The sequence below is a fragment of the Thermobia domestica genome, chromosome 10 (assembly GCF_964235325.1).
Source record: "Thermobia domestica chromosome 10, izTheDome1.hap1.1, whole genome shotgun sequence".
NCBI classification, from domain to species: Eukaryota; Metazoa; Arthropoda; class Insecta; order Zygentoma; family Lepismatidae; genus Thermobia; species Thermobia domestica.
The window spans coordinates 89,826,776-89,851,770 of NC_137463.1; the positions used below are offsets into that span (position 1 = coordinate 89,826,776).

At 34.0% G+C, this 24,995-nt stretch overlaps 1 protein-coding gene across 1 annotated transcript in view; it reads left to right on the plus strand.

Moving 5' to 3' along the window:
- LOC145662552 (lysocardiolipin acyltransferase 1-like) overlaps positions 1-21,559 on the plus strand; it is a 72,928-nt gene extending 51,369 nt beyond the window's left edge. Inside the window, exons 4-6 of the mRNA XM_081728229.1 lie at positions 5,476-5,626; positions 8,040-8,157; positions 11,801-21,559. Of these exons, the coding sequence (XP_081584355.1) occupies positions 5,476-5,626; positions 8,040-8,157; positions 11,801-12,167 (636 nt within the window). The 3' untranslated portion in view covers positions 12,168-21,559. The remainder of the gene's footprint in view (positions 1-5,475; positions 5,627-8,039; positions 8,158-11,800) is intronic.
- The last annotated feature ends 3,436 nt before the right edge of the window (positions 21,560-24,995 follow it).

A 24,995-nucleotide genomic window follows, 5' to 3' on the forward strand; every position in this document is an offset into this window, starting at 1 on the left:
GATAATAAATTCTACAATGCTCCAATAGTAACGGAAATACAATATATGTTTTTAAATGTAACATAGTTTATCTTCGTGTAAGTATGATAATAGTGTACAACATAAGTGATTACCTTTATTTTTTTATTGGGTGCCCACGCTTCGCTAATCTTTTTATATTTTTTAACAAATCCAACACTCCACAGGTTCCGAAACTGGGGAGGCTACCCCTGAGACGAATGAAAGAAAATCAAAACGGTACAGATAATTGAAATACCATGAAATGCAAAATTATTTTTACACTCTAAAGGCGTCAGATTTTTCTTTTCAACCACATTAGCTAATCTTTGTGTTAAACAAACTTATAATTAAATATTGAGATTTTGTTTTACTGATTCCAATGGGGCAGAAACATGGACATTACGCAAAAGCGATGGAAAAAATTACAGACTTTCGAAACCTGGGCATGGAGAAAAATGGCGAGAATTAGCTGTGTCGAACGGAAAACGAATGAGAAGGTGTTAAAAATATTAGCAGTAGGAGAAAAAAGAAGAATTTTAGATATTGATAAGAGGAGAAAGAGGAACTGGTTGGGATATTGGCTGTGGAGGACGTGCTAGAAGTTATGGTGAAAGGAAAGAGAGAGAGAGGGAGAAAAGGACATTGTAGTTGAAGGAAGATATTAAGAAAATTGCTACATTAAGACGAAGAGACTAGCTGAGGACCACCGTACATCGAAGTTTCTCAGTTGCAGCAAGCAACCAGCCGATAATGGCAGAATAGCTTTGATGATGATTATGATGATATGTTTAGCATATCGACAAAAAAGAGAGAAAAAATAAAATAATTATTATAATCAAAACTTAATATTTTAGAATAATTTGAGTGAAAACTAAAAACGACTCATCTGTCTGTCCGTCTATGTCTTTTCTATAAACTCAATTTGTATAAATACTTTCGACCTACATTAGAAATACAAAATAACGACATCAAACTACAAGTTATTTAAAATAATTGTATAAAATCAGTCTCACTTGTGAATATGGATTACTAGCATCGATTACCCACTTCGTTGGGTTAAATTTTAAATAATAATAATATGTTTCGTTAATCAGTCACTTTTCATTATTACTAAGCGCTTTCTGATATCGGTCATTTTCGATTATTTTTATATTTCTCTCCCCTCCTCCTCCCCAAGTTGCGGGGCTGAATTTGGGTTTAAACGGCATCAGAAACATCACTGTTCATCTTAGAGACACCGAAAACTATGGATTCGGCACTAATATCGGTCATTTTCAATAAATTTATATATCTCCTCCTCCCCCATGTTGCAAGGCACGGCATCGGAAGTGTCACTGTTCATCTCAATGAATACCGAAAACCATGAATTTGACATTGATAATAATGGTCATTTTCAATAATTTTTATATATATATCCTTCTTCCCCCTTCCCAAGTTGCGGTGCTGAATTTGCATTTAAACGGGATCGGAAGTATCACTGTTTACTTTCGTGACCCCAAAAACTATGAATTCGAGACTAATATTAATTTTCGATCATTTTTAGATATCTCTCCTCCCACCGCCAAGCTAGGGGCTAAATTTGGATTTAAACAGCATCGGAAGTGTCATTATTTATCTCAGCGACCCCGAAAACTATAGACTCCACTCTAATATCGGTCATTTTCGATCATTTTTAAATATCCCTCCTCTCCCCGGCCCCTAAGCTCCATAGTCAAAGTGATATGACAGAAACCATCTCAGGTCCGAACTTCATCTATGTTGAAAATGTGATCAAGATCGGTTGGGTGGTTCAAGAGTTATTAAGTTTTATTTTTTTTTGTACACTTCCTCTCCCCTCCTCCTATCCTTAGTTCTACTATCAAAGTGATATGATACAAAACACCCCAAGTCCGAACCTCATCTATGTTGAAAATTTCATTAAGATCGATTGGCTGGTTCAAGAGTGATGAAGTCACAAAGACAGTCACTTATACTTTTATTTTTTACATATATCTCCCTCCTCCCCATCCCCTATGTTGCACCGTCAAAGTAAAATGGTAAAAATCGTGAAAGGTCTGAGCTTCATCTATGTTGAAAATTTGATCGAGATCGGTCGGGTGTTTCAAGAGTTATTAAGTTGTATTTATTTTTATATATACCTTCCTCTCCCCTCCTCCTCCCCTAGGTTCTACCATCAAAGTGAAACTATAAAAAACTTTCCAGTTAGGCACCTCATACATGTTAAAAATTTGAATAAGGTCGATCTGGTGGTTCAAGAATTATTAAGTCACAAACTTAGTCACTTTTATTTTTATTTATTTTGATTTTTGTATACCTCCCCCTCCTCCTCCTCCCATACGTTGCTCCTTCAAAGTGAACTGATAAATAACATTCCAGGCCCAAACCTGATCTATATTGAAAATTTGATCGATCTCGAGCTGGTGGTTCAAGAGTGTTCAAGAGATTGGGAGTCACAAGCATAGTCACTTTCAATTTTATAATATATATTTACTGTTGTAGTGTAATGTTAAATCACTCAATCCCCGATGTGCCGTATACCTAAGGAGGCTAAAAATTATATGAGTAAACAATTATTCAACGTATAAGCATCTGCCCATGAAATCAAACTTGCGGTCACATGCACTAAGTTTTTATCAATGTCATGAAAATGTTATTTCGATATTAATTTTATGAGCACACATTAAAAATTTACAACGGATGCTTGAGTCTCATAGCCAAGGCCATACTCATGTAGTCAGCACCTATGGTGTACGGAATTACCGATGTTCAATACTACATTTCTCTTCAGTTTTGGAAGAAGAACACCACTAGTATGCTTTGAAATGAAATGAAGTATCTAGTTTAACGTCCCACAGTAATGCACCAACGCTAAGGGAGACGGTGATGATGAAAATAGACTGAAATGGTGGAATGAAGAAAGTAGGAGGAAACGAAAAAAAAAACCTAAGAAAACCCACGCACACGATGTTTGTCCACCAAAATAGCTTACATGGCGCAAGATGACACTTGTGTGGCTTGAAAACGAGTAATATCTACAGGAAACGCGAACAATCAATTCATGAAACTATACTGTAGCTATATGCTACAGGGGCAGATGGACTCACACGGATTGCATAACACTAATGGGAACACATTCACTCTAGTGTCACTTTTACTGAAGTAAAAAAAAATCAAGTAAAAGATGTAATGAATTTTCTCCTTTTATACATTGTATAAAAAAATTCAAGTAGTACCAGTACTTGTGCAAGACTCTTGCGCAAGAGTCTTGGTCTTGGTCTTGGTCTTGCAGGTATGGTCTTGGTCTTGGTCTTGTTCTTGCACACCTTGGTCTTGGTCTTGGTCTTGCACCGCTATTCGTGGTCTTGGTCTTGGTCTTGGTCTTGGTCTTGCATGCAAGACTCTTGCAAAAACTGCAAGACCAAGACTCTTGCGCTCATCACTAATCGTGGAGAGAGTAAGAAGAAATAAATGTCTCGATCTCGGTCCTGTCTTGAGTCGAAGATCGCCGTCTCGTTTTCGTTCTCGTCTCAATCAACAGATGCTTGTTACGACCTCGATCTCGTGAACCAAGTCTCGGCGGTAGTCTCGAAATAAATTGTTTGAAAATTAAAAAAAAAAATGTAAGTAGTACCGTCTTACAGCTCGTTGTTAGTACTTTTTATTTTTCTACTTTATCATTGACACGAGAATTATTGTTGGTCGCGTACCACTTCATAGCTTAGTGACTACACTCATCCTTTATATGTATGTGTCCGCGTTTTCAGCCCTGATTAGTGGATGTTTCAGTGGTTCGGTAAAACTCGACTAATGATCCATACTTCACTTTAACCAATAAATCTTCTCATATAGTCTCGGTATTGGCTATATAATTAAACTCAATTTAATCAGCTGGGAACTCCAATACCATTTTTGTACCCTTCCTGTTGAATCAGCGTTATTTAGTATCACATACTACTATAGAGAAAGCAATTGATAGCAGTAAGAGTATATTTAATAGGACCAAAATTCAAAGTTTGCTATTTCTCATTTATTATGAGTTACATTTTTCTTTCATTGATTTATTCACAACAGAGAATCACGCACATTATCTTAATGCACATAAGTTCCTGTTAATACAGAAACCATGAAAGTATGAAGCTGTACTGCCCTTGGACCTAACCCATATGAAGAGCGTACATGTATCTTCTGCTTTCGTATCTTCTAATCTACTGGATTGAATACTAAGGATATTACAGAGTAAACATAAGAATACGTTTCCTTATAACATGGATGTGAAAAAGTGTTGAAGTAATACTAATTTAACTGCTTATTATTATTATTTTTTAAGTTGGCAAAAGTGAAATTACTCTTTGAAATTCTACAACCAAGAAAATAATTTTGAATTATAAATTATACATTATGATATAAATATGCCCTACACTACGCACCCGTCGCTACCGACCTAAACTGTTAACATCATGCACGTCTCAGGAGTTTCTTCCAAACAAGAATGCTCTCGTTCACGAACTTCTAGTGTCCAATTTGCTTGTCTATTGCACCAGACAAGTTGTTGCTGAACCCGCGTGAAGGCAAGAGATGCCTTCTAGCCTAGCCATACACATAAGTGGACAGTTAAAGGGTTTCCTAGTTGAGCACGGTTCTGTTTGGTATTCAGCTGTTCCACCGTGCTACTACGTCTGTGGGAGCACGTACCGGTCGATGATAATTACCCTCATGCAGGCCCACAGCCGCCCAAAAATGTAGAGGGGGCTAGGTAGAAGTTAGGGGGACGCGATCCAACCATATTATAGTTTCATCACCATATTATAGTTTCATCACCATATTATAGTTCATTTGCAAGCCTATCGTGAAATTTTTAGGAAGACAGTAAAAATTTAGGGGGCCAGGCCCCCCTAGACTCGCCCTGGATATTGGTCTGCCCTCACGTTGAAGGTTTGTCGCTTACCTCTATTGACACTAGTCTTGATATACTTTTATTCTATGGATATTCTTCAACATCCCATTAGTAGCCATTTGCGCGATCGAGGCATGAATTCTTCGGCATCCCATGATCTACTCTTTGTCAAATACTGATAAAACTTGACGTTTACTCACCATTCCCGAACTCTCAATACTAACTGACTACCGAGCCCTGTAGCTATGCACTAAAGGGATGCAAGGATAAGATCCAATATTCCGAGGGATCGTTATAATTCAGTGATTTGTCGATGTGTGTATATATTATGAATCCTTTTAAATCATAACCGTGAATTAAGTTTCATTTACAATTTGATATAAATGTGCTTAAGTGGGATCGAAGCTTACTTAAAGATCTGCATGATTTAAGGTCTTTTTATTTATTTATTTTTTTCTTTTTTTAATAGCTTATTCAACCGTGGAAGAAACAACTTAAACTGTTCAGCAGTTGCATAAAGTCAACATATTGTTTGAATTTCATGATACTTATTTGAAATGAACATAGGATTTTTCTTTCAGATTCTCATATTCCCTGAAGGCACTGATTTAACCCCGCAAAGTAAGAAAAGAAGTGATGACTATGCAGCTACCAAACACCTTGAACGATATGAGCACGTACTACATCCTAAAACCACTGGCTTTGTTTTTCTGACACAACGCATGCGTCAAAGTAAGTATAACATACTGTAAAACCTTTGAAGCCAATTAATAATAATTAAAACAATTTGTTTAGTGAAATAACATAATTTTAGTGATGTAAAATAAACACTTGTCCTAGGGTATCAGAAATTTCTCGAAATTGAACTTTATGTCTGAGACTATAATTTCGTTCTGACTATAATACGTATTGGGGCAATTTTATATGTGTATTGCATTATGTTTCAAATAATTCTGCTCTAATTAAAATAAACTCAATAGCCTATGGAATCCGAAGGTTCAATACCGCATTCAAAAACATTTTTCATTGATTTCTGTTCTTAGCCAACTTAATCCAGTATTTGTATTCCAATTTCTGCGCGATCCATCTTAATATTGTCTTCCCACCTGCGCCTTAGTGTATGGTCGTTTTCCGATTGGATTTCCAGTTAAAAGTTTGAAAGCGTTTCTACTTTCTTCCATTCTGGCTACAAAACTGACCATCTGAGCCTCCTAGACTTAATGACTCTAACAATGTTAGTTATACGGGGTAAATTATGCAGTTTCTTGTTATCAAGTTTCCACCATTCCCATTTTTCTTGTGTCCGAACATTTGCCTCAGAATTTTATTTTCGAATACTGTGTTTTCTTCTAATACCACGTCCTCAGAGTTAATAAAACCTTTGCATTCCTATTGCTTTGATATGACCACATATAATATCCTCAACACATGTTTCTTTTTATGCTATACAAGCTGAACTGTTTTAACCAAACTTTATTGACATTTTATGAGCTAAACATAATGTATGTTTGACAGCAGCTAAATAATTTACTTCATCCCGACGGTAATAGAGAATCCGGATTTTTACAGCATATAGCTCAGAGTTGAAATTCCTCATATTGTGAAATTCATAGAATTGAGATCAGATGACCTGTTGTCCATATGCTCTTTCTTCCAATCTGGTGTCTGGGGATGCCATCTAACTGCCGTTAACCATTGACTCTAAAGCGTATAGCAACTACGCAGTATAACGTTTAATATTACCTTTCTACGCGGTGAGAGCAATTACTTTTTAGTGACAGCTTTATGGTGTATATTCGATATGGGGCAACGAAGTGTACAAGCCACTTAAGGAGCTTTTATAGCTCGTATGCATGACAGCGTAAATCGCGGCAGTCAAGACGCTCAGATGCTCAGCGCTGGAGTCTTATCTCATTCAGTTTTTAGCATAGACCTATGGAAGATAAGCTGTCAATACCACTATATTTTTTTTCTTTCACTGAATCGTCAAGAGAAAGGTGGATTTGTTTTGCATTATATAGTTTTCAGACAACGCTACATTCAAATATGCTAAAAACTTGTTTAAACAAGTGACAATCTCATATGACATTTAGAACAATGAAGATACTGTAAGTAGAGTTACTATGTACAGCGATCCAACTAGGCTAGTTGTCGCCCGGGGCAAGTACTCTCCTTAGCGCCCCCCCCCCCCGGGGCCAACCAAACCAAAACGCTTCCCGACTACACCTGATATTGGCATCACACAGTAAATCTCCGATTCCATATTTTCTTCAAGTGGTGAAGCTTGATTTCAAAATTGCAAATTCATTTTTTAGCACAAGATAAAACACAACACTAATTAGAATTTGATTGCTAAATAATCTGAGAGTAGCATGCTTGACATATTCTTATAGTCTTATCATAATAATTGTTAATTACAATTCTTTTCGAATTTTATCATGATGTGTATATATGTAGAATGAATCAAAAACCGTCTGTTGCTTTAGAATAGAATATTTAATTATGGCAAACGGTCAAGCTATTGTCTCGAGTATTATACTTGGACGTTTTGCAAATCTCTTAAATCGATGTAAGTTAAATGAAAACACAAAAGACTGGCTTAACTTTGTGGGCTCTTTTCGCTCCAAAGATTTTTACGTCATCAAAAAGAAGCTTTGAAACTAACTTATGCTCTATGGATATGATCCTAAGGTTTGTGAATCGTTATTATCGTGTTAAGTTTCTGAGGTACTTTTTTAATGATCTTTAGTTTGCTAAAACTCCTTTCCTTGCCTTATAGCAAAAATAAACATTTGCCCAGTTTTGCGCCCCCCTAATCCGGCGCCCGGGGCACAATCCCCGTTTGTCCCCCTTAGTTACGTCACTGACAATGTAGGAATGCCGTATGTTACGGACGCATGACGTCATGCCGTCCCCCGTGCCTATCTTTGCCTATTGTAATTTTTTTTTTTTTTTAGAAACTGGGGGAAGCGACAGATATTTTCGAGAAGTGGAGGGAAGACGTTCTTCCGTGTTCCCCCGCACTTTTGCTCCTTAGTATGATTGTAAACTATTTATTAAAAAACTGTTGCTGAGACGACTTTCCACTATGCTCTTATTTTTATGCAAAAAATGGTTAAAAATAGAAATTGCATTTTTTTTTCAGACAATCAGCTGGACGCAATCTATGATATTACAGTTGGCTACCCTCGAACCTTACCTCAAAGTGAAATGGACATTGTACGAGGAAATATTCCCGAGGAAGTTCATTTTCACATAAAAAGGTAATCTATAAGGATATTTTATCTTATTCTGTTGTATCTCTATCCATTATCTGAAATATACTTATCATTTATAACTAAATAATTCAACTACCTTCGTATATCCATTTATATACATGTTTTTAATACGGTACTGTGAAAGAAGCAATTTGTTCTTCATTGTTGTATGATTGTGATTAGTTTATATTATACGAATGTACGACCCAACTCATATGCCCCTAAATAAGGACCAGAGTTGAGCAGGATGTGTAGATACACCAGAATGCCACCTGTGGGTTCTGTATGGCGAGAGCGAACACACGTAAATTCTCTTGGTCACCTACACGTCTACGAATAGGCACACGATCGTCACTGTGTCCGAGATAGAAACGACTCTCATCGCTGAATACTAATACTTTTCATTTGTCTTGAGATGAAAGAAGTTTTTGGCAATGAGCAGTAGTGAGGGGATATCACACAAGAGAAACATGGGAACGTAGACCTACCTCCAACTATCTGTTATTTGCTGTTTGTCTGTTTACATGGTATGCAATGATGACTGTAATTCAGAGGCAAAAGTAGTTCTGTCACTTAAGGTGGCCGTATTTGACCCATCTGTCCAGACGTCGCCGGTACTATCCGAGGACAATGAGAACTCTCTGCATTCATTGTGTACTCCACGCCCAGCGCAAGTAGCTATTTTGCAGAACGACCTCCCGGCCTCTCGGAGCCCAACTATCATCTACGCTCAATCACTTTAATAGCATGGTAGACTTTTGATAGGCGTCGCCCACGAACACATTTGTACACAAAATTGCATTCGTCTTATGTTGTTCAACAACCTTCAAAGAATGTGTTCTTTACGAGCTAATGTGTTTGAACCTACGAACTAGGATCAGCAGACACTCATTCTGTACTGAAACTTCCGTTCGTATAGGACGATGAATAAGATGCGTTCCTTAATGCGTTTCCACAGTATATGTAACAGTGCAGCACTTACTTGGATCAGTGATGATGAAGGCGAAATTTTTGCCAGACTCATGATTAAGCGACCAAGGACTAATTAAGTGCTGAAGGGAATCTGATGTGATTCACACCTCCCTGGAAGAGGCCTGGTATATTGGCGTGTTGTCAATTTGAAAGATCGTTGTTATTAAGGAACATAATCTGTGTCACAGGATGAATCTGGTCAATAAATATAATAATGACAGAAATTCGTCCTTTGAGATCAATAATATGACCAATGAAATACAAAGAAATTACGCGGTTCACGACGACACAGCCGCTTCCATATTTAACAGCACGACGCATGCAGTGGTATATAGTATATAGCTGTTAGGGTGTTCGCCATACATGAATACGGTTGCTGTTGGAAACATGAAAGATTACACATTTTACCATATTAAACTCTTCCAAACATCGGCTACCCACGACCATCTTTTCTTTCGACCAAGTTGTCGAAGTGATGAGGTTTCGAAATGGTAACACTCTTGCAGATGTTGAAATAATGCAACTCTCCTGAAACTGTTACTGTAAAAACATATCTTTCTAGATGCTAATTGAAAATGAAATGAAATTTTTGAGTTTTACGTCCCACGGTTATGCCGGTTAGGCTAAAGGAGACGGTGATTACGAGAAATGAATGAAATGGTGAAATGAAGAAAGTGGGAGGAAACGGGAGAACCTCGAGAAAACCCACGAGCACGGTGTTTGTCCACCACAAAATCGCGTTTATCGCGTTTGTCCACACGACGCGAGCTGGGATCGAACAAGGGACCCCAAGGTCCGGAGGTGAACACTCTACCACTGAGCCACTCTACCACTGACAAGTTATAAAAAATACCAGTTGAGAATGCTCCAAGAACATTGCCAGAACGAACTTAAAAAGAATGGAGCGGAAAGGATAACTGTCATTGTTCCTAGATGTAAAAGTAAATCTTTTTATCCGCACCTTCTTCTCTTTTTCACAAAAATTAGCAAATATCATCTCTCTATGACTTACAATTCTCGAGATATGGCTGCTTAAATATCTAGAAATTCGAACTTTTAAAGCCAACATCTGGGGAACGCTGGCCAGTTGGCCAGTACACAGTTAATTAGTGGCCACTGGTTACTATTTGGTACCAAAATGTTCACCATCCTCTTAGGTATTGATCAACACCAACATGATCTTTGTGTGACTTACGGTTCCCGAGATTTGGCTTCTGAAATCTCTCGAAATCCGAACTATATTTTGGCCAATATCACGGGAACAGTAAGTCATAGAGAGATGATATTGGTGTTAATTAATCCCTAATAGAATGTTAAATATTTTCGTACCGATATTAATTGATGGCCACTCTACAACTAGCTACTGGCCAAACTAGTGGCCGGTTGGACAGTGGCCACCGGTTAATATTTGATACCAAATATTTACCATCCTCTTAGATATTGATCAACATCAATATCATCTCTCTAAAATTTATGGTTTCCGGGCTGTGGCTCCATTAATATTTAGAAATTGGCCATTTTTGGCCAATATCACGGCAGCGGTAAGTCATAGAGAGATGATATTGGTATTAATCAATACCTAAGAGGATAGTAAACATTTTGGCACGATATTAATTGGTGGCCACTGGCCAACTGGCCATTGGCCAAACCGGTGGCCAGATGGTCAGTGGCCACCGGTTACTATTTAGTACCAACATATTTACCATCCTTTTAGATATTGATCAACAACAATATGATCTCTTCCCGAGATATGTCTCCTTAAATCTCTGGAAGTCGGCCATTTTCGGCCAATATCTCAAGAACGGCAAGAAAAGCTTTAAGTTTTACGTCCCACGAGTATGCCGGTTAGGCCAAAGGAGAGGGTGATGATGAGATATGAATGAAATGGTGGAATTAAGAAAGTGGGAGGAAACGGGAGAACCCCGAGAAAACCCACGAGCACGGTGTTTGTCCACCACAAAGTCCACACGGCGCGAGCTGGGATCGAACTAGGGACCCCAAGCAACGGAGGTGAACGCTCTACCACTGAGCCACCGTGACCACTCGGGAACGGTAAGAGTGACGCGAAAAATTTAATCACTTTCTCTGATAGTATTTGATGCTCTATCGAATGCAGGGTTCAAAATTGAAAAAAAAATCAAATAACAGACAGACGGAAGACAGAGAGAGACAGACAGGCACACAGACATAGAGAATTCAGTAACGAACTTTTTAAGGTCGTTGAAAATATTAGATACAATTATATATTGAGTAATACCTAAAGACACTCATTACTCTCTCTCATTTTTTCTTTCTTGCTTGTTTGAATTGCAGTGGTAACTCCAGTTTTTAGTAAATTAAAGTGTATTTATCATTTTCCTATTTCGACACGTCAATAATGCTATGAGCCTGTTATAGTAACACGCGATGAAATATGATATTGCAGTTTGTGTGTGGGAAAAAATAAATAAAATGTGCGTTAATTTTGTGTTAAGAGAAACAATGAAAAACGACAGATCTATGCACACGAACAAACCAGTGGTAATTTATTTTTAATTTGACCACTGGGCATTTTGCCATAAAGTATGATCTTTAGTTATTAGATAAGTTTATATAAATTAACCTAAAAGAACAGAACATGTTCGTTAATTTTAAACGAAAAGCTCCTTATTCGTTCTTTTTCTAAATATTCTTTTAGACATGCAGCATCTACACTGCCTGACACAGATATTGAGCTCCGGCACTGGCTTTCCGAACTTTGGAGAGACAAAGAAGAAATTTTGCAACAATTCTACACTGCTGGTCAATTTGTCCACATACTATCAGCAGATACTTTGGTTGATCTGCCAACGCCACCAAATAACTCACTATATTTGGCACTTTTTTCGTGGACTGTTCTGACAATTATAGGCTTATATGGATTAGCCACATCGGCAACTATGCAAATATGGATTCTAGTACATTCTCTGATATTTGTTACCCTCTCATTTTGTTCGGAAGGGATGCAGCATATAGAAATTCGTGTAAGAGAAATGATCACGAATGATATCAAAAAGCAAATATGACAGCTACAATTTCAAATTAGCTGCTAGAAAAACGTTAGTGATTTTTTTGTGATTTTAGAAAATAATAACATATGTCCACGTATGATTAGTACAATAATTTCTTTTTAATTGGAACTATAATTTTATAGATAGTATTGTAATTAGAAAGTAATGTGGGGAATATTTTTATTGTTATCTAAATATATTTCTTTACTTTTTCTATCAGTGGAGTATTGATGTTCTTTAAAAATGTGGTAAAATCCAGTTCTTACTAGTTCTAACAACTATTGATAACAGTGTACCTACATATGATCAAAGTATTTTTCTGAAGGACTATGATTAGTTTATTCGGATGGCTTTTATAAAGAGATCAACTTTTTTATCCTTAGCACAAGGTACGATACACAGCAATATACAATATATTACCTCATTCCAAAACAGAAAGTTTTTACGATCAAGGATACTAATAAAATGTTTGCCTGTGAAAAAAAAAAATTCATTTCATGATAGTCAGTGATTTTAATTCTGTATACATCCCACAAGCATTTTTAAATAAAAACATCTTATGTGAATTTTTCAGTATACTGTTTTTAATAAAGTAGGTAGATCTTTCATTTATAAATGATAATAATAGGATATTTAAGGTCAACACTTTCATTACTTCTAAATAATTTTGGAAAAGATCAAAAACAAACGGCTTTCAGTGATTGTGTAAAGATTAGAACTGCTTGGAACAAAATTATTCTCGTATATACACCACATTTCCTGAATTTTAACCACTGTGAAACTAATATTCTTTATTATGATTAGGAAAATCTCATACAGAATTGACGAACCACAATGTGGCAATAATAAAAAACTATATATATATATTATTACTTGCAAGTATTTCTCCAACAAACGCGAAACAGTCGAACCGAAAATGTATTCTTGGCCACAGCAACAATTCAGAGATCCATTCCTGAATGGATTATATGGGTTATATGAAAATTTTTAACAGAAGTGACCTCATATGTAGGTAACTTTACTATGCAACTCAGTAACGTTTTAATAATATTTACAATATTACATTCATTGTTTTAATTTCAACTTCAGTAAGAACAGGGTTTTACAATATTTCAGATAGTTTATACACATTGTATCACTATTGTGGTCCCGTTACTCTTACAATTGACTGTAATATTTTCAAAATATTAAAAATATTTCTATACAGAAATATTTCTAACTTTCCGAATGAATTCTGGAAGTCAATTACACTTTAAAACTCCAAGTGGAAATATTATATTTTCATCCTTCAAACTTCCTTCATGCTTTATGTGCGAGCACCAATTAGATTTTGTGATTAATTAGACCTATATGTCACAGTATTACCCAAGTTTTACATAGAATAGTATTGGACCAATACATTTAACGGCATCGATGTTATTCGGGGATAAGACCACACCTGTTAACCACTATGTGTAATTATGCTCATAATTCCACTCCTCAACTTTGTTTGAAAGGCTTACTAAGATTAGATAATGTGACAAGTGAAGCTTCTAGGGCTAAATGTTCAAGAGCTTAAAAAAATCTAGTCACTTTAGCCACACATAATTTAGAAGTAAATCAGTCTTCAACTTAAAACCAATACACTTTACACTGTTCTCAGTAAATTCTCATCCAGTTAGAATTAGCCAGTAATTACTTCCTAATGTGTGTTCCAGACGCACCAAAAAGAACAATCAGCAATATAATATGTCCTTCACTGTTGTCTTTACAATGATGAATTTGCACACATTTAAATAGTGAACATATTAGGCAAGATTAATACAAAGGTAATAAAATACTAAGTTACCACAAGTAAATACAAAGTTAACTCAAGGTAAATAAATAACAATTATGTTTTATTTTCTCTCCTCAAGTAAGTTGTACATTTATATTACAGGAAAAATAAATTTAATTAATCGAAAAAATCATCCGAAAAAACGTACTCACCACATAAAGGACAGCTCTACTGTTTAACAAAAGCACACACATTTGAGTAAAACATGCTGACATATAAGATCTCTAAAAAAAATATCCAATTCCCGTTTAATTTTCAGTACATCTCCAATAAATATTAGAATATAATTTAAGTTTTCAGAGAATTCACGAAGTATCACCAATAGATTTTGTAATTCTATTTAAGTAAATAATTCTAAAGTGACGGAAATGATTCAGAATTTTAGGACTTTTGAATGTAACAGTACCTCTTACTTCTACATGCTAAAAGGGAATATAATTTCCTTTTACCTTTTACTTTAGTTTACCACGAGTAACGCCTACTGTTACAGTCAAAAATATTTCTAATTAGTTTGAAAAAAAATAGAGAACACTAGCCAGTGAAAATATATATGAACAATTAATTGTACAAATTCATAAGCGTATTATCAATGATCCAGTATACTGGAAATTTTATCAAGGTCTCTTGGTCCAATACGACTTCTAAAAGCAGTATTTTCAGGTATATAATACACTTTTAGTTGGTGTACAATGTGATTAACCTAAAATAGTATTATAAGCAAATACTGAAGGTATCAATGAATCTGGAATGAATGGTGTGTTATTTTCTTATAAATGACAAAAATGTGATATTTAATGGCCTACCCTTTTAAAATAGGGATTAAAGGTTTAATGTAAATAGAAACATTATATTTGCAACTGTATATCTACAATGTATGTATGTTTTTTCTATATGCTGTACAATACTTAATGGTTGAAAACTTCTCTACTCACATTTCTGTACTTTTTTCATAATTGTTCTATGTCTGGATGTGTACATGTACAGATGAGTGAAAGAAAAACCGTTGTGTGCAATCTTTATATATATATATGCATATGTCTTCACTTACAGGGAGCAAGCTCATTTTCGATCTATTACATTAATGTTTGTTACATATATAATAATTCCTACAATAGTTTGTTGCAAAAAACAGTAATGTGTTTGATAAGTTATAATTTATTTTTAAGAAGAAAAGTTAGCTAATGAAGCTCCCAGCAATACCATAGAATCGTATTAATCGATTTAAATTTCCTGAATTGTTTAAAAAGAAAATCTGTCACTCTAATATCCGTGTCACGTGGAAACACTTATGTCAGCTCATTTTGTAGAATAAATTGTGAAAGATACTAAGAATATGTTACGACATTCTGTCAGCAATGAAACTTTTACACAGTGCAAATTTGTTATAGCATCATCGTGTTGTCACGTTTGTAACTACCCAATTGAGTATTGTGGTTTCGAGATTTTTTATGGAAATTGAAGTATTGGTTGAATTTTTTGTTAATTACATTAACATAATATTTAGACATCGGAACATTTAGATAAAGGATTTGAACTTTATAGTTCTTATTTAGTTTACCTGATTTATTTGTATTTCTAATGTTCGAAGAATTAATGACTAACAGAATGAACAATGGGAATTCGGCTTACAGAATGAAAAAATGCCAACATTTTTAATAAGCTGATAAATTCTATGACCTTGCTTTGTAACTGATAATCGGAAGATTAAAAATCGAATGTCATTATTCCCATATTAATACAATAGTTAAGTTGTAATTTTCTTTAACAGCATATGATTGTAATGAAGTCAGATACCATTAAATATATTAAATAACAGAATAGGTTTTAATCAGGAAAATAGTAGAACTTATACTATAGTAATTATAACGTTGCCAGTATGATACCGTACCGCATAGGCTACGATAAAGCTCTAACGACAAGACAAGGAAATAAGAGAAAGCAGTATGCAATTTTTAAATCGACTATACTTTCTTTTTTTAAAAAAATACATTGAACTCTAGATTATTGCGTACGGTAACGACTGGGAGGACAAATAATGATGATTCAGAACACGTATTTCTGCACTTACAAATTATTTTAATTAGGTATTTATGTTTTAAGTATGGAACAACAATAATTCTACCTTAAATATATTCAGTGCAATAAGGTATATGGAATATATGAACAGCACTAAAAATTAAAATCAATGAATCATGACGCATAAAATATAGCTAACATAATTAAAACCAAACGACTGACAACAGAGTGATTTTGTCAAATACATACCAAATTCTACCTCTACTGTTCTCTTCAACGTATGTCTTGATCAACCTTCCCTGCTGAGTTGTAGCAGTTTTACTGTAATACAATCAATAAGTAAGTCGCCGGTCGGTGTTGTTACTTCAAAACGTTAGACAAGCAAATCTCGTACTCATGTATTAGAACCTTGCCAGTAGAATCAATATAAACGAAACTTATTGAACAAATTTGAAAAAATTGTGGCTCTCAGCTTGTAATTTTACGTGTGAATTTTTCTATGTACATACTTTTCTTAACTTACTTTTAATAATAATGTTTCACTTACAGAGGAGTCTTACTACCTGTTAACTCAAGTAACATTAGTTAAATGTCGAAATGAAAGAGTTTTATGGATGTCGTACTTATATTAATCTGATAGAATTATGTTGAAAAAAAAAAACTCAAGTGGTATGCAAGAAAATTTCTGTTGAGGGCAGAAATAGCATGAAATTATCAATTTCTTCGAGTTCTGATACATAATCTCAACTTGAACAAGATCTAGCATGTTTGACAAATTCACATACATTATCAAATGGACATTCATATTATACTTATAAATGGACAAATTACTTAACGATACAATTTAAAGATTAACCGTTATTTGTTCGCATTAGATCTACTCAGGCTTTTAAATAAATTAATACTATTACTAGAAACTGAAATTTACGTTAGTAAACAGATAAACAGAAAAAATAAAATGATGAAATAATAAATTAATACATAAAATAAACTTTTTTACAATATTGTATTATGATGTACACTGTCCAGCCAAAACATTATGACTATTTAATATCTGGTATGTCCAAATTTGCCTCGCAAAACAATAGCAATGCGGTTTGGAATGAAAGTAATTAAGCCTTGATGACAAGCTGAAGACATGGAGCACAACATCTGCACGCCCAAGTCACTTAATGCCTGTAAATTCCGTGCAGAGGTTCGACGATCTCGGATCTGACGTTCAATGATATCCTAAAGGTGTTCAATTAGTAAGATTGGGAGAGTTTGGAACTATTGCAGCAATTAAAATTCATCATTGTGCTCCTCGAACCACTGCAGCATAGCATTGGCCTTGTGACAAGGAGCGTTGTCCTGTTGAAATATGCCACTGCTAGTTGAAAATATGGCCTATATGAGTGGATGTACGTGATCAGGAATGATCTGCAGATAGCAAGGAGCTATCATGTGCCCTCCACACGCACTATCGGGCCCATGGATGACCATGTGAGGGTTCACCAAATCATAATGATCTCACAACTGGCCTGTCATCCTGTTGTGGACATCTCGAGCAGCTGTTCTCCTGAAAGGCAACGCATTCTGACCCGGCCATTCATGTGATGAGGGTAGTATCGTTGTTCATCGAACCACACAGTGTGGTGCCATTGTTAGGTGGTCCAATGACGAGCATGTGCTGATTTCAGTCATAACCGACGATGCCGTATGGTTAACATTGGTACATGTATTGACTCATATCTAACAATGTACAGTTAACTGTGTGCTCCAGACACAATCTTCTTTGTTCACCGTTAAAATCTGTTGTTAATTGTGTCACAGTTTGCGACCTGAATCCACAACGTTCAAAAAACAAGTAGCCGTCCCACTTCTTGTGATTTGGTGTTGGTTTTCCACCTTTGGGAGACACTAACCACGGCAGCTCGCGAATACTCGACAAGTTGCGCTGTTTCCCAGCTGTCTGGCCATTATAATCTGGACCCAATCAAACTCTGATATATTGCTGGCTTTCCTCACTTTACGCACAAACGTTACACTGACTGATCGTGTCAGATCCCTGTCACGATTTGGTGAGCCTTTCTGCTATCCTCATTGTCTCTTAGGTCAGTCGAACGACTTTGTTCAAAAACTAGAATGTGGTCATGTTTTGGCTGGTAAGTGTACCCAGCCCACTTATTCAGCAAGCAGGGTTCCCTCTTATTTGGTGGGCACAAATTTCCTTACTTTTCAAGGTTTTCAAGGTCACGATTTACAAATTTCCAAGTCTATATACACAATATTAAAAAAGCAACTATATTTTTCCTCAGGGGGCTCCTCATCTACTATGCGTGCACGCGCATATAGCTGTGTGAATAGGTGGAGCAGTTTCGCAAAATAAATTAATTTAATAATAACCTTCTGGATATTGCCACTGAAAGCCCTGGTCTGAAACATTTTTTATTATTAACCACAGGCTCCAATTACACGGGTCGCCATTTCTTATTATATAAGAAATGTCAGCTGTAATACAATAAAGATATAAAACAATGGGTTCTAAGAAGCTAAAAACCGTACTGAACTTTTCCTGATTTTGCAAGTTTTTTCAGCTTTTCATGAAATTCTCTAACTTTCTACGAGTAAGCTAACTTTTCCAGATTCTCCAGGTTTCCCGTGTACGTGCGAACCCTGTCCAAGTTATTTGCTGGTCTTTATATTTGAAATATTTCTAATTATTAAATATCGATTTATCGAAATGCCTGTTTTGTGCCCAACACTCAGAAATATTCTATAATAAGATGGGTCAATTGATACGTTCTTTGTATATCTATGTAGTAAAATAGAATAATGTATTTACAAAACATTACTAAGAAAAAAGTCAATGACCATACAAAACACAAGGAATTCCAATTAGAGTATAATAATATATGTAATGTGTAAAACATATATATTTCATGCCAAATTATATACAACACGAAAAGAAGTATATTTTTTTCATTAAGGTTATGCAGTTGTATAAAGCTTTGTGTATGAGTATGTGGCTCACATTCCGCTAGAGACTTAGTTTCTATGTGATCATAGCTTTTGTTTCAGACATAACAAAAATCAAATTTAGCATTCCTCTTTGTTATGTGTAATTTGTATTTAACATTATCGATATTGAAATTAGTTCGTTTCTTAATGTTTAGCTGACAATTAAACTATATGAATGTTAATCTACTTCCTTCAGTTATGTGTCGAGATGTGTAAATATGTATTGAAATGCCAAAAGACGAATACGTGAATTTATAACTTTTAGCTACACAGAGAATTAATGATTATGTAACATTGTTATCTCCATATTTTTTTTTTCTTGATCTTATTTCTACAAAACGACTGAACTGCAAAAAGCTTATGAAACTGAAAACAAGGTTACGAACGAATTTGCAATACACCATCTTTTAAGAATTTACGAACATTACAGTGGCTAACTTGTATAAAGAACGCTCAATACTTTATAATTGGAATACACTTGTTAAAAGACAAGTGGAATGCCTTATTACTTCATGTTTTGCGAATCGTTCAATTATCAAAAATTATTTGGAGAATGAGAACTTTGGGTGATTAGTAGATATCTTATAGGTATCATATAGGCTTAAATATACCTTGCGAATAAATTTAAATTTCAACTCACCTATTTATACATAAAAAGCTTTAACTAGTTTTAAACATTGCTTTGTACACCAAGAATTTCATTCTAGACTGAATGAAATGAAGGGGAGAAGAAAGAAATAAAGAAGGAAAAAGAGATGTAATGTAATAGACTAAACCTTAATGTAAAAAAAGCAGAATTGAGAAACATATAAGCGATTGAAAATAAGAAAACGCAATCATATCAGGTTTATCAAACCTTTTATTTTCATATAACTATAGTGTAAGAGACACATTTTGTATAAATTAATTTCACAAATAGAAAGAAATCTATTTGAATATTTCTATTTGTACTGAAACCTCAAACTTAATAAAGTCACCAGTAATTTAAATAAAGATTGGTACACTACTATAAACAGCTTTAATAAAAATTATAGTTCACAATTTATAATTTTTATAAACATTATTTTAACATTAAAATAACAACATACAATTCTTCGATTGCGTCAGATTATTTAGTCGAAAGATTAACCTTTACCACAGGTAAAATATTAGAAAGCGGAAGGAACACACCAAAACATTCATTTTCTTTCTTGATGTGTCTATAACAAGTAATGTAATAAAGGTAGAGCGAAATACTGTGAAATCGATACTTCAAACAAATCAGAAAATATTGAAGTTCGTTTTAAAATAAAATTTATTCTTTTTATGTTTAGTGTTTTGAAATAAGTAAATTTTCTTAAGTCGTACTACCATTAACACCTCAAACAGACTGCAGAACAAAAGTTGAAATCATCAAATGATTTTAATAACTAGAACGCCCAGCACGAAGTAGTTATTATATCAGATTTAAATAGGTGTTCCTTCTTCCGATTACGTCATGTGCACGTAATTAGGCTAGCTTATTTTTTCATCATGAAATACATGAAAATGTGTAACAAACTCTCAAAAACGCTCAAATTAGGTTCGAATAACAGCTAGCGTAAGAAATTATTATTCTTTTCTTCGATGAACGAAACCGTCATCGTATTCATTAATGTACATGTGTATTTTAATACGAAACTTTAACAAGTGAGTTTCATTTTACAGTGTCAAACTACGATAGACTTCCAAACAATGGGAATTGAATACTCAAACTTGAAGTTGTACATCTATAGTTACTGATTGCAATAGATTAATAAGATCAAAGATAGAACCTATTCCTGACGTTGAATCCATACCAAAAAGCCATTTTTCGCTATGCCTTACTGTTTTTGATGTATGAGGATAAAGGCTGAAACTGGAAATCGTTAATTTGAATTATTTCCGGACTGAATAAATGGTTAAGGGAAGAAATCGAATCACTCTTTAGAAGCTGAATTAATTACAAACAACTGCATCTCGATATTTCTTACCGTTTTTGCTCTGTGGAAATCTGTGTTGAAACTGGAAGTAATATCAAATTTTAACCTTCCGGTTTTGATAAGTTGGTTCAGGATAGTCATGGTAAGTTGCCTTGAGACGCTAAATCGTTTTCAAAAAACTGCTTATAGCTATATGTTACCTTTTTCGTTCTATGGCGATAAACTTTGAAACGGGAATTGACTAATTTGAACCACTTTGGTTTAAATATAGAGAGTAGCTGTAGAAGACGGAACCTATTCTTGGGACGCAGAATCGATTGCAAAAAAACAGCATTTTGACATCTGTTACCGTCCTGTCACAGACGGACGGACGGACAGTTGTTCTATAAGATTTCCGACACTTACGCATAGCACAGTTTGGAAGTCTAATAATCGTTAACATAATTGCAAGTATCTTTGGACAAAATTCACGACAAACTTTTGTTTTAGAATAATGTATGCATGCAACGTTTATTAACACTTAAGGAATAATATGTTTTGATTTCAAACGTTATTAATTTTAAATATAACAAAAAGAAATATACAGAAATTGCGATTCTTTGAGCATATTACACTTCCATACGCACACACACACACACACACACACAAAAAAAAAGTTCTCCAATTAATTCTTGAAACTGACTATAATTTGTGTTATTGAAAAATGTTATTGCAACGATGTCTGAAAAAAACGAGTAATGGGTATACGTGGCGTGGTTCCAAGATTGAGTCATGGTGAAGTATGTGTGTTTAAGTTCAGATTAAACTTATAATCTTTGTACAGAATATTGATATTAAACTTCAAGAAAATATTATTTCAACGGGTTTTAAACTATACAAGAAAATGCTCTTAAAAATATTACAGAAGGAAACAAAGTAAGAAAAATACTCAGTCTTAGTCTAATATTACATTCGCATTAGTTTCTTCAGATTGAAAAAGTATTAAATTTCATTTAAGTAATGCGCTGACACGTTTACTTTAATACATTCCATTTAATACAACTTTAATACAACATACAGTACTAGACTCGTTGTATGTTGGATTTGCGCCAATGTTTGACGAAGAATCCTATTTTTATACATTTGAAGGCACGAGCATTACTTTGAATATCGATTTACTACATCTGTAGGCTTTGAACAATAACATTTTCACCTAACATACAGCTATCAAATACATCACATGATACTATGCTGAAGTTTCAAATTTAAAAATTGATCACAACTTAACTCCACAAAAGTTTCATACATGCTAAATTATAAAACCACGTATTCAAAAAAATTGGACATTTCCAATATGATATGAAAAGTCCATAAGAGGCTTCACCCATTCGAATTAGATATAACTAATATCTCTCTTAATATGACACCACACTTAACACTATGACTGTTTAAATGTTTCTTGTGTTCTTCATTTCAGTATTTTAATTAGTGCATTTATATTTGAATGAAGTGCGATAGTATCTTACTAGAGTCCTCTCTTGTGCCTAGATTAAAATTATATAAATATATAAACTTCGTGGCATAGGCCAACACGAAGTTAATGTGAATTCTTGTGCCAAACTCTTAGATATTACAAGTGTAAATAAAACAAAAACGTTTTCATATAATGTGTGATAGAGTTTATCAAGTGGTTGTATGTGTATTTATTGCTGTAATCAGCAATTTCTTGTATATGTCCTTTAGATACATGAATGTGTCAATAACATCTGTAAATATGTATACCACAACACTAATAATGTAAATATAATACATATAGATATTTGTGTAAATGAGAGAGTGAAATTCCTTAGTTTATTAGTAATTGTTGTTGAGTTCTCTGCTCACAAGCTACTCCGAATGAAACTAAAGGTTTACATGGAATTCATATTCTGATGTATCTCTAAGAAGAAAAAATCTAATGGTATAGAAAATCTTTGATCTAGATACGGCTCAATATTTATTCATTAAATAGTATTATATGTACAGATGGGTTTCATTATGTGAAGTCTGTTACGTGTAAAATATATTGTTTAGTGTTATTATGTACATATTTTATAAGGATATATATAATTAAGTTTCAATCAAAAGATTTTGTTTTGCTTTAAAGATACAATCAGCGTGTTTCTGTGTTATACCGGTAAATTTTATTTTTAAGGTTATTTATACATATTAACAGAAAGTGCATCGTGATTTGTTAGACGAAAATCAGTACAGCTACCCATTAATTTGTCATATTTTTGCTACAGTTTGAGATAATTACATTTCTCGAAAAAGATAATTGAAGCCTTAAGATAAAGGTCAATATTTTAAAATATTTTAAAGATATATCAACTAGGCAAATATATTTTAGTTTTATTAAAAGAAAAAAAAAGTTTTGGGAAAGCAATTACTTCAAGTTCTACGAAAACTAGAATATATCCTGTTACAAGATATTAAAAATAAGCGACTCTCCATTGCTGAGATTTATGTTAATAGCTCACGCCTTGCTTTTCTTTTTCCTATGTAATCGTCCACTTTAAAACTAGCTGACCTTTATTAAGTTTACAAATTAAGCAACAGATCCTTCTCCATTAATTTATCTAATGACTTTCACCACCTTCACACCTTATTGTTAATGTAAGATTGTAAAGAATAAGGAAAGTAACAAAAATTCCCTTTGGACAACTTCTTCGCATTCATATTTACAATGAAAAACAAGTATTTATTAGGGCAAATTAAAAGTTAAAATTACAAAAATAAATTACAGACAGGTAATTGTTATACAAAAGCCATAAAGACAAAGCTAAGTCAGTTACAATCGATACCTAATATAGAAAGACATACAGCTTAACACTAAAGGCTGATAGTTTTATGAATTAAGCATTCATCAGTAAAATTATTGGTTTTGTTTAATTTAAAACAACTTAAATTCTTTGCAAAAGAGTTATCTATGTTCGAATCTACGTTAGAATATGAATGATTCTTATTTCAGCAGCCTTTCTGTAATATACAGTACATTTCACTTTAGGTTTTACTTGATGAATATATTCATTATTAAAATACGGAATGACAATATCTAGTTGCTTGTAATGCATAAATCGTGATGAATAAATAACGAACTTGTAGTTTAACGAAAAGGAATTAAAGTGGAAAAATAATTTAAACTGATATGATTTAGATATGGCATTGTTTTTACACATTTTTTTAAAGTGCATTTTAATATTCGAAACAATAATGGATGAATACAGAAAAATCTGAACACTGAAGCGCTCGTGAGGTGTTGAAACCTTATCTTTTGCTTTCTAGTTTTCAATAGAATCTGAGTTTTACGGAATCAATATTAACTTTGTTCTTGTTTGTTTGTCTCGAAAAGATAACTTATACTAACGGCTACTTGCGTTCTGTCGATTTCCGACAATCTTTCTTTCAATATTCGAACTTTTACCAGGGTTCGAATTCAAAATCCTTCTTCCAGAACATTTCCACATTTTCAATGACTCCATTCTACAAGCTTTCAAAACAAATTATCACTGCACCTGTACACGTAGGCCTTTATTATTCTTATCATTATTTAAAATACAGTGTTTTAACTCCCTTATAACTTGCTACTTTCCTCGTAATTTTTACATAGTTTAAAGCAAAATGGCTGAAACTAGTTTTTATACAGAAAATACAAAAAAAGCTCTACAAATGCCAACCATATCGGATATTTTATATATATATATATATATCTATATATATCTGAGCAATAACACATTACACTACAACCAGGCAACGACAATGTTAATCTACAACTAATAAGCTTCAGCAAGAGCCCATAAAACTGTTATGTATGTTCAAAATCGTCATATTTTCTCTAAAATGATGGATTGTAAAAAAAGCAAGAATAATTCAAGGGTGGTTGAACCACAATGCAGAAAATGGTTTCATTAAAATTATTTGTTATAGTGCTAGTAACACGTATACAGGAAAAACTTGATGAAAAGTGATTTTATTTCATTATTATAGAAAAAACGAGAAAAACTCCAGGAAAATCTGTACTGGGTTTTCAGGATGCATATGAACTATGTATTG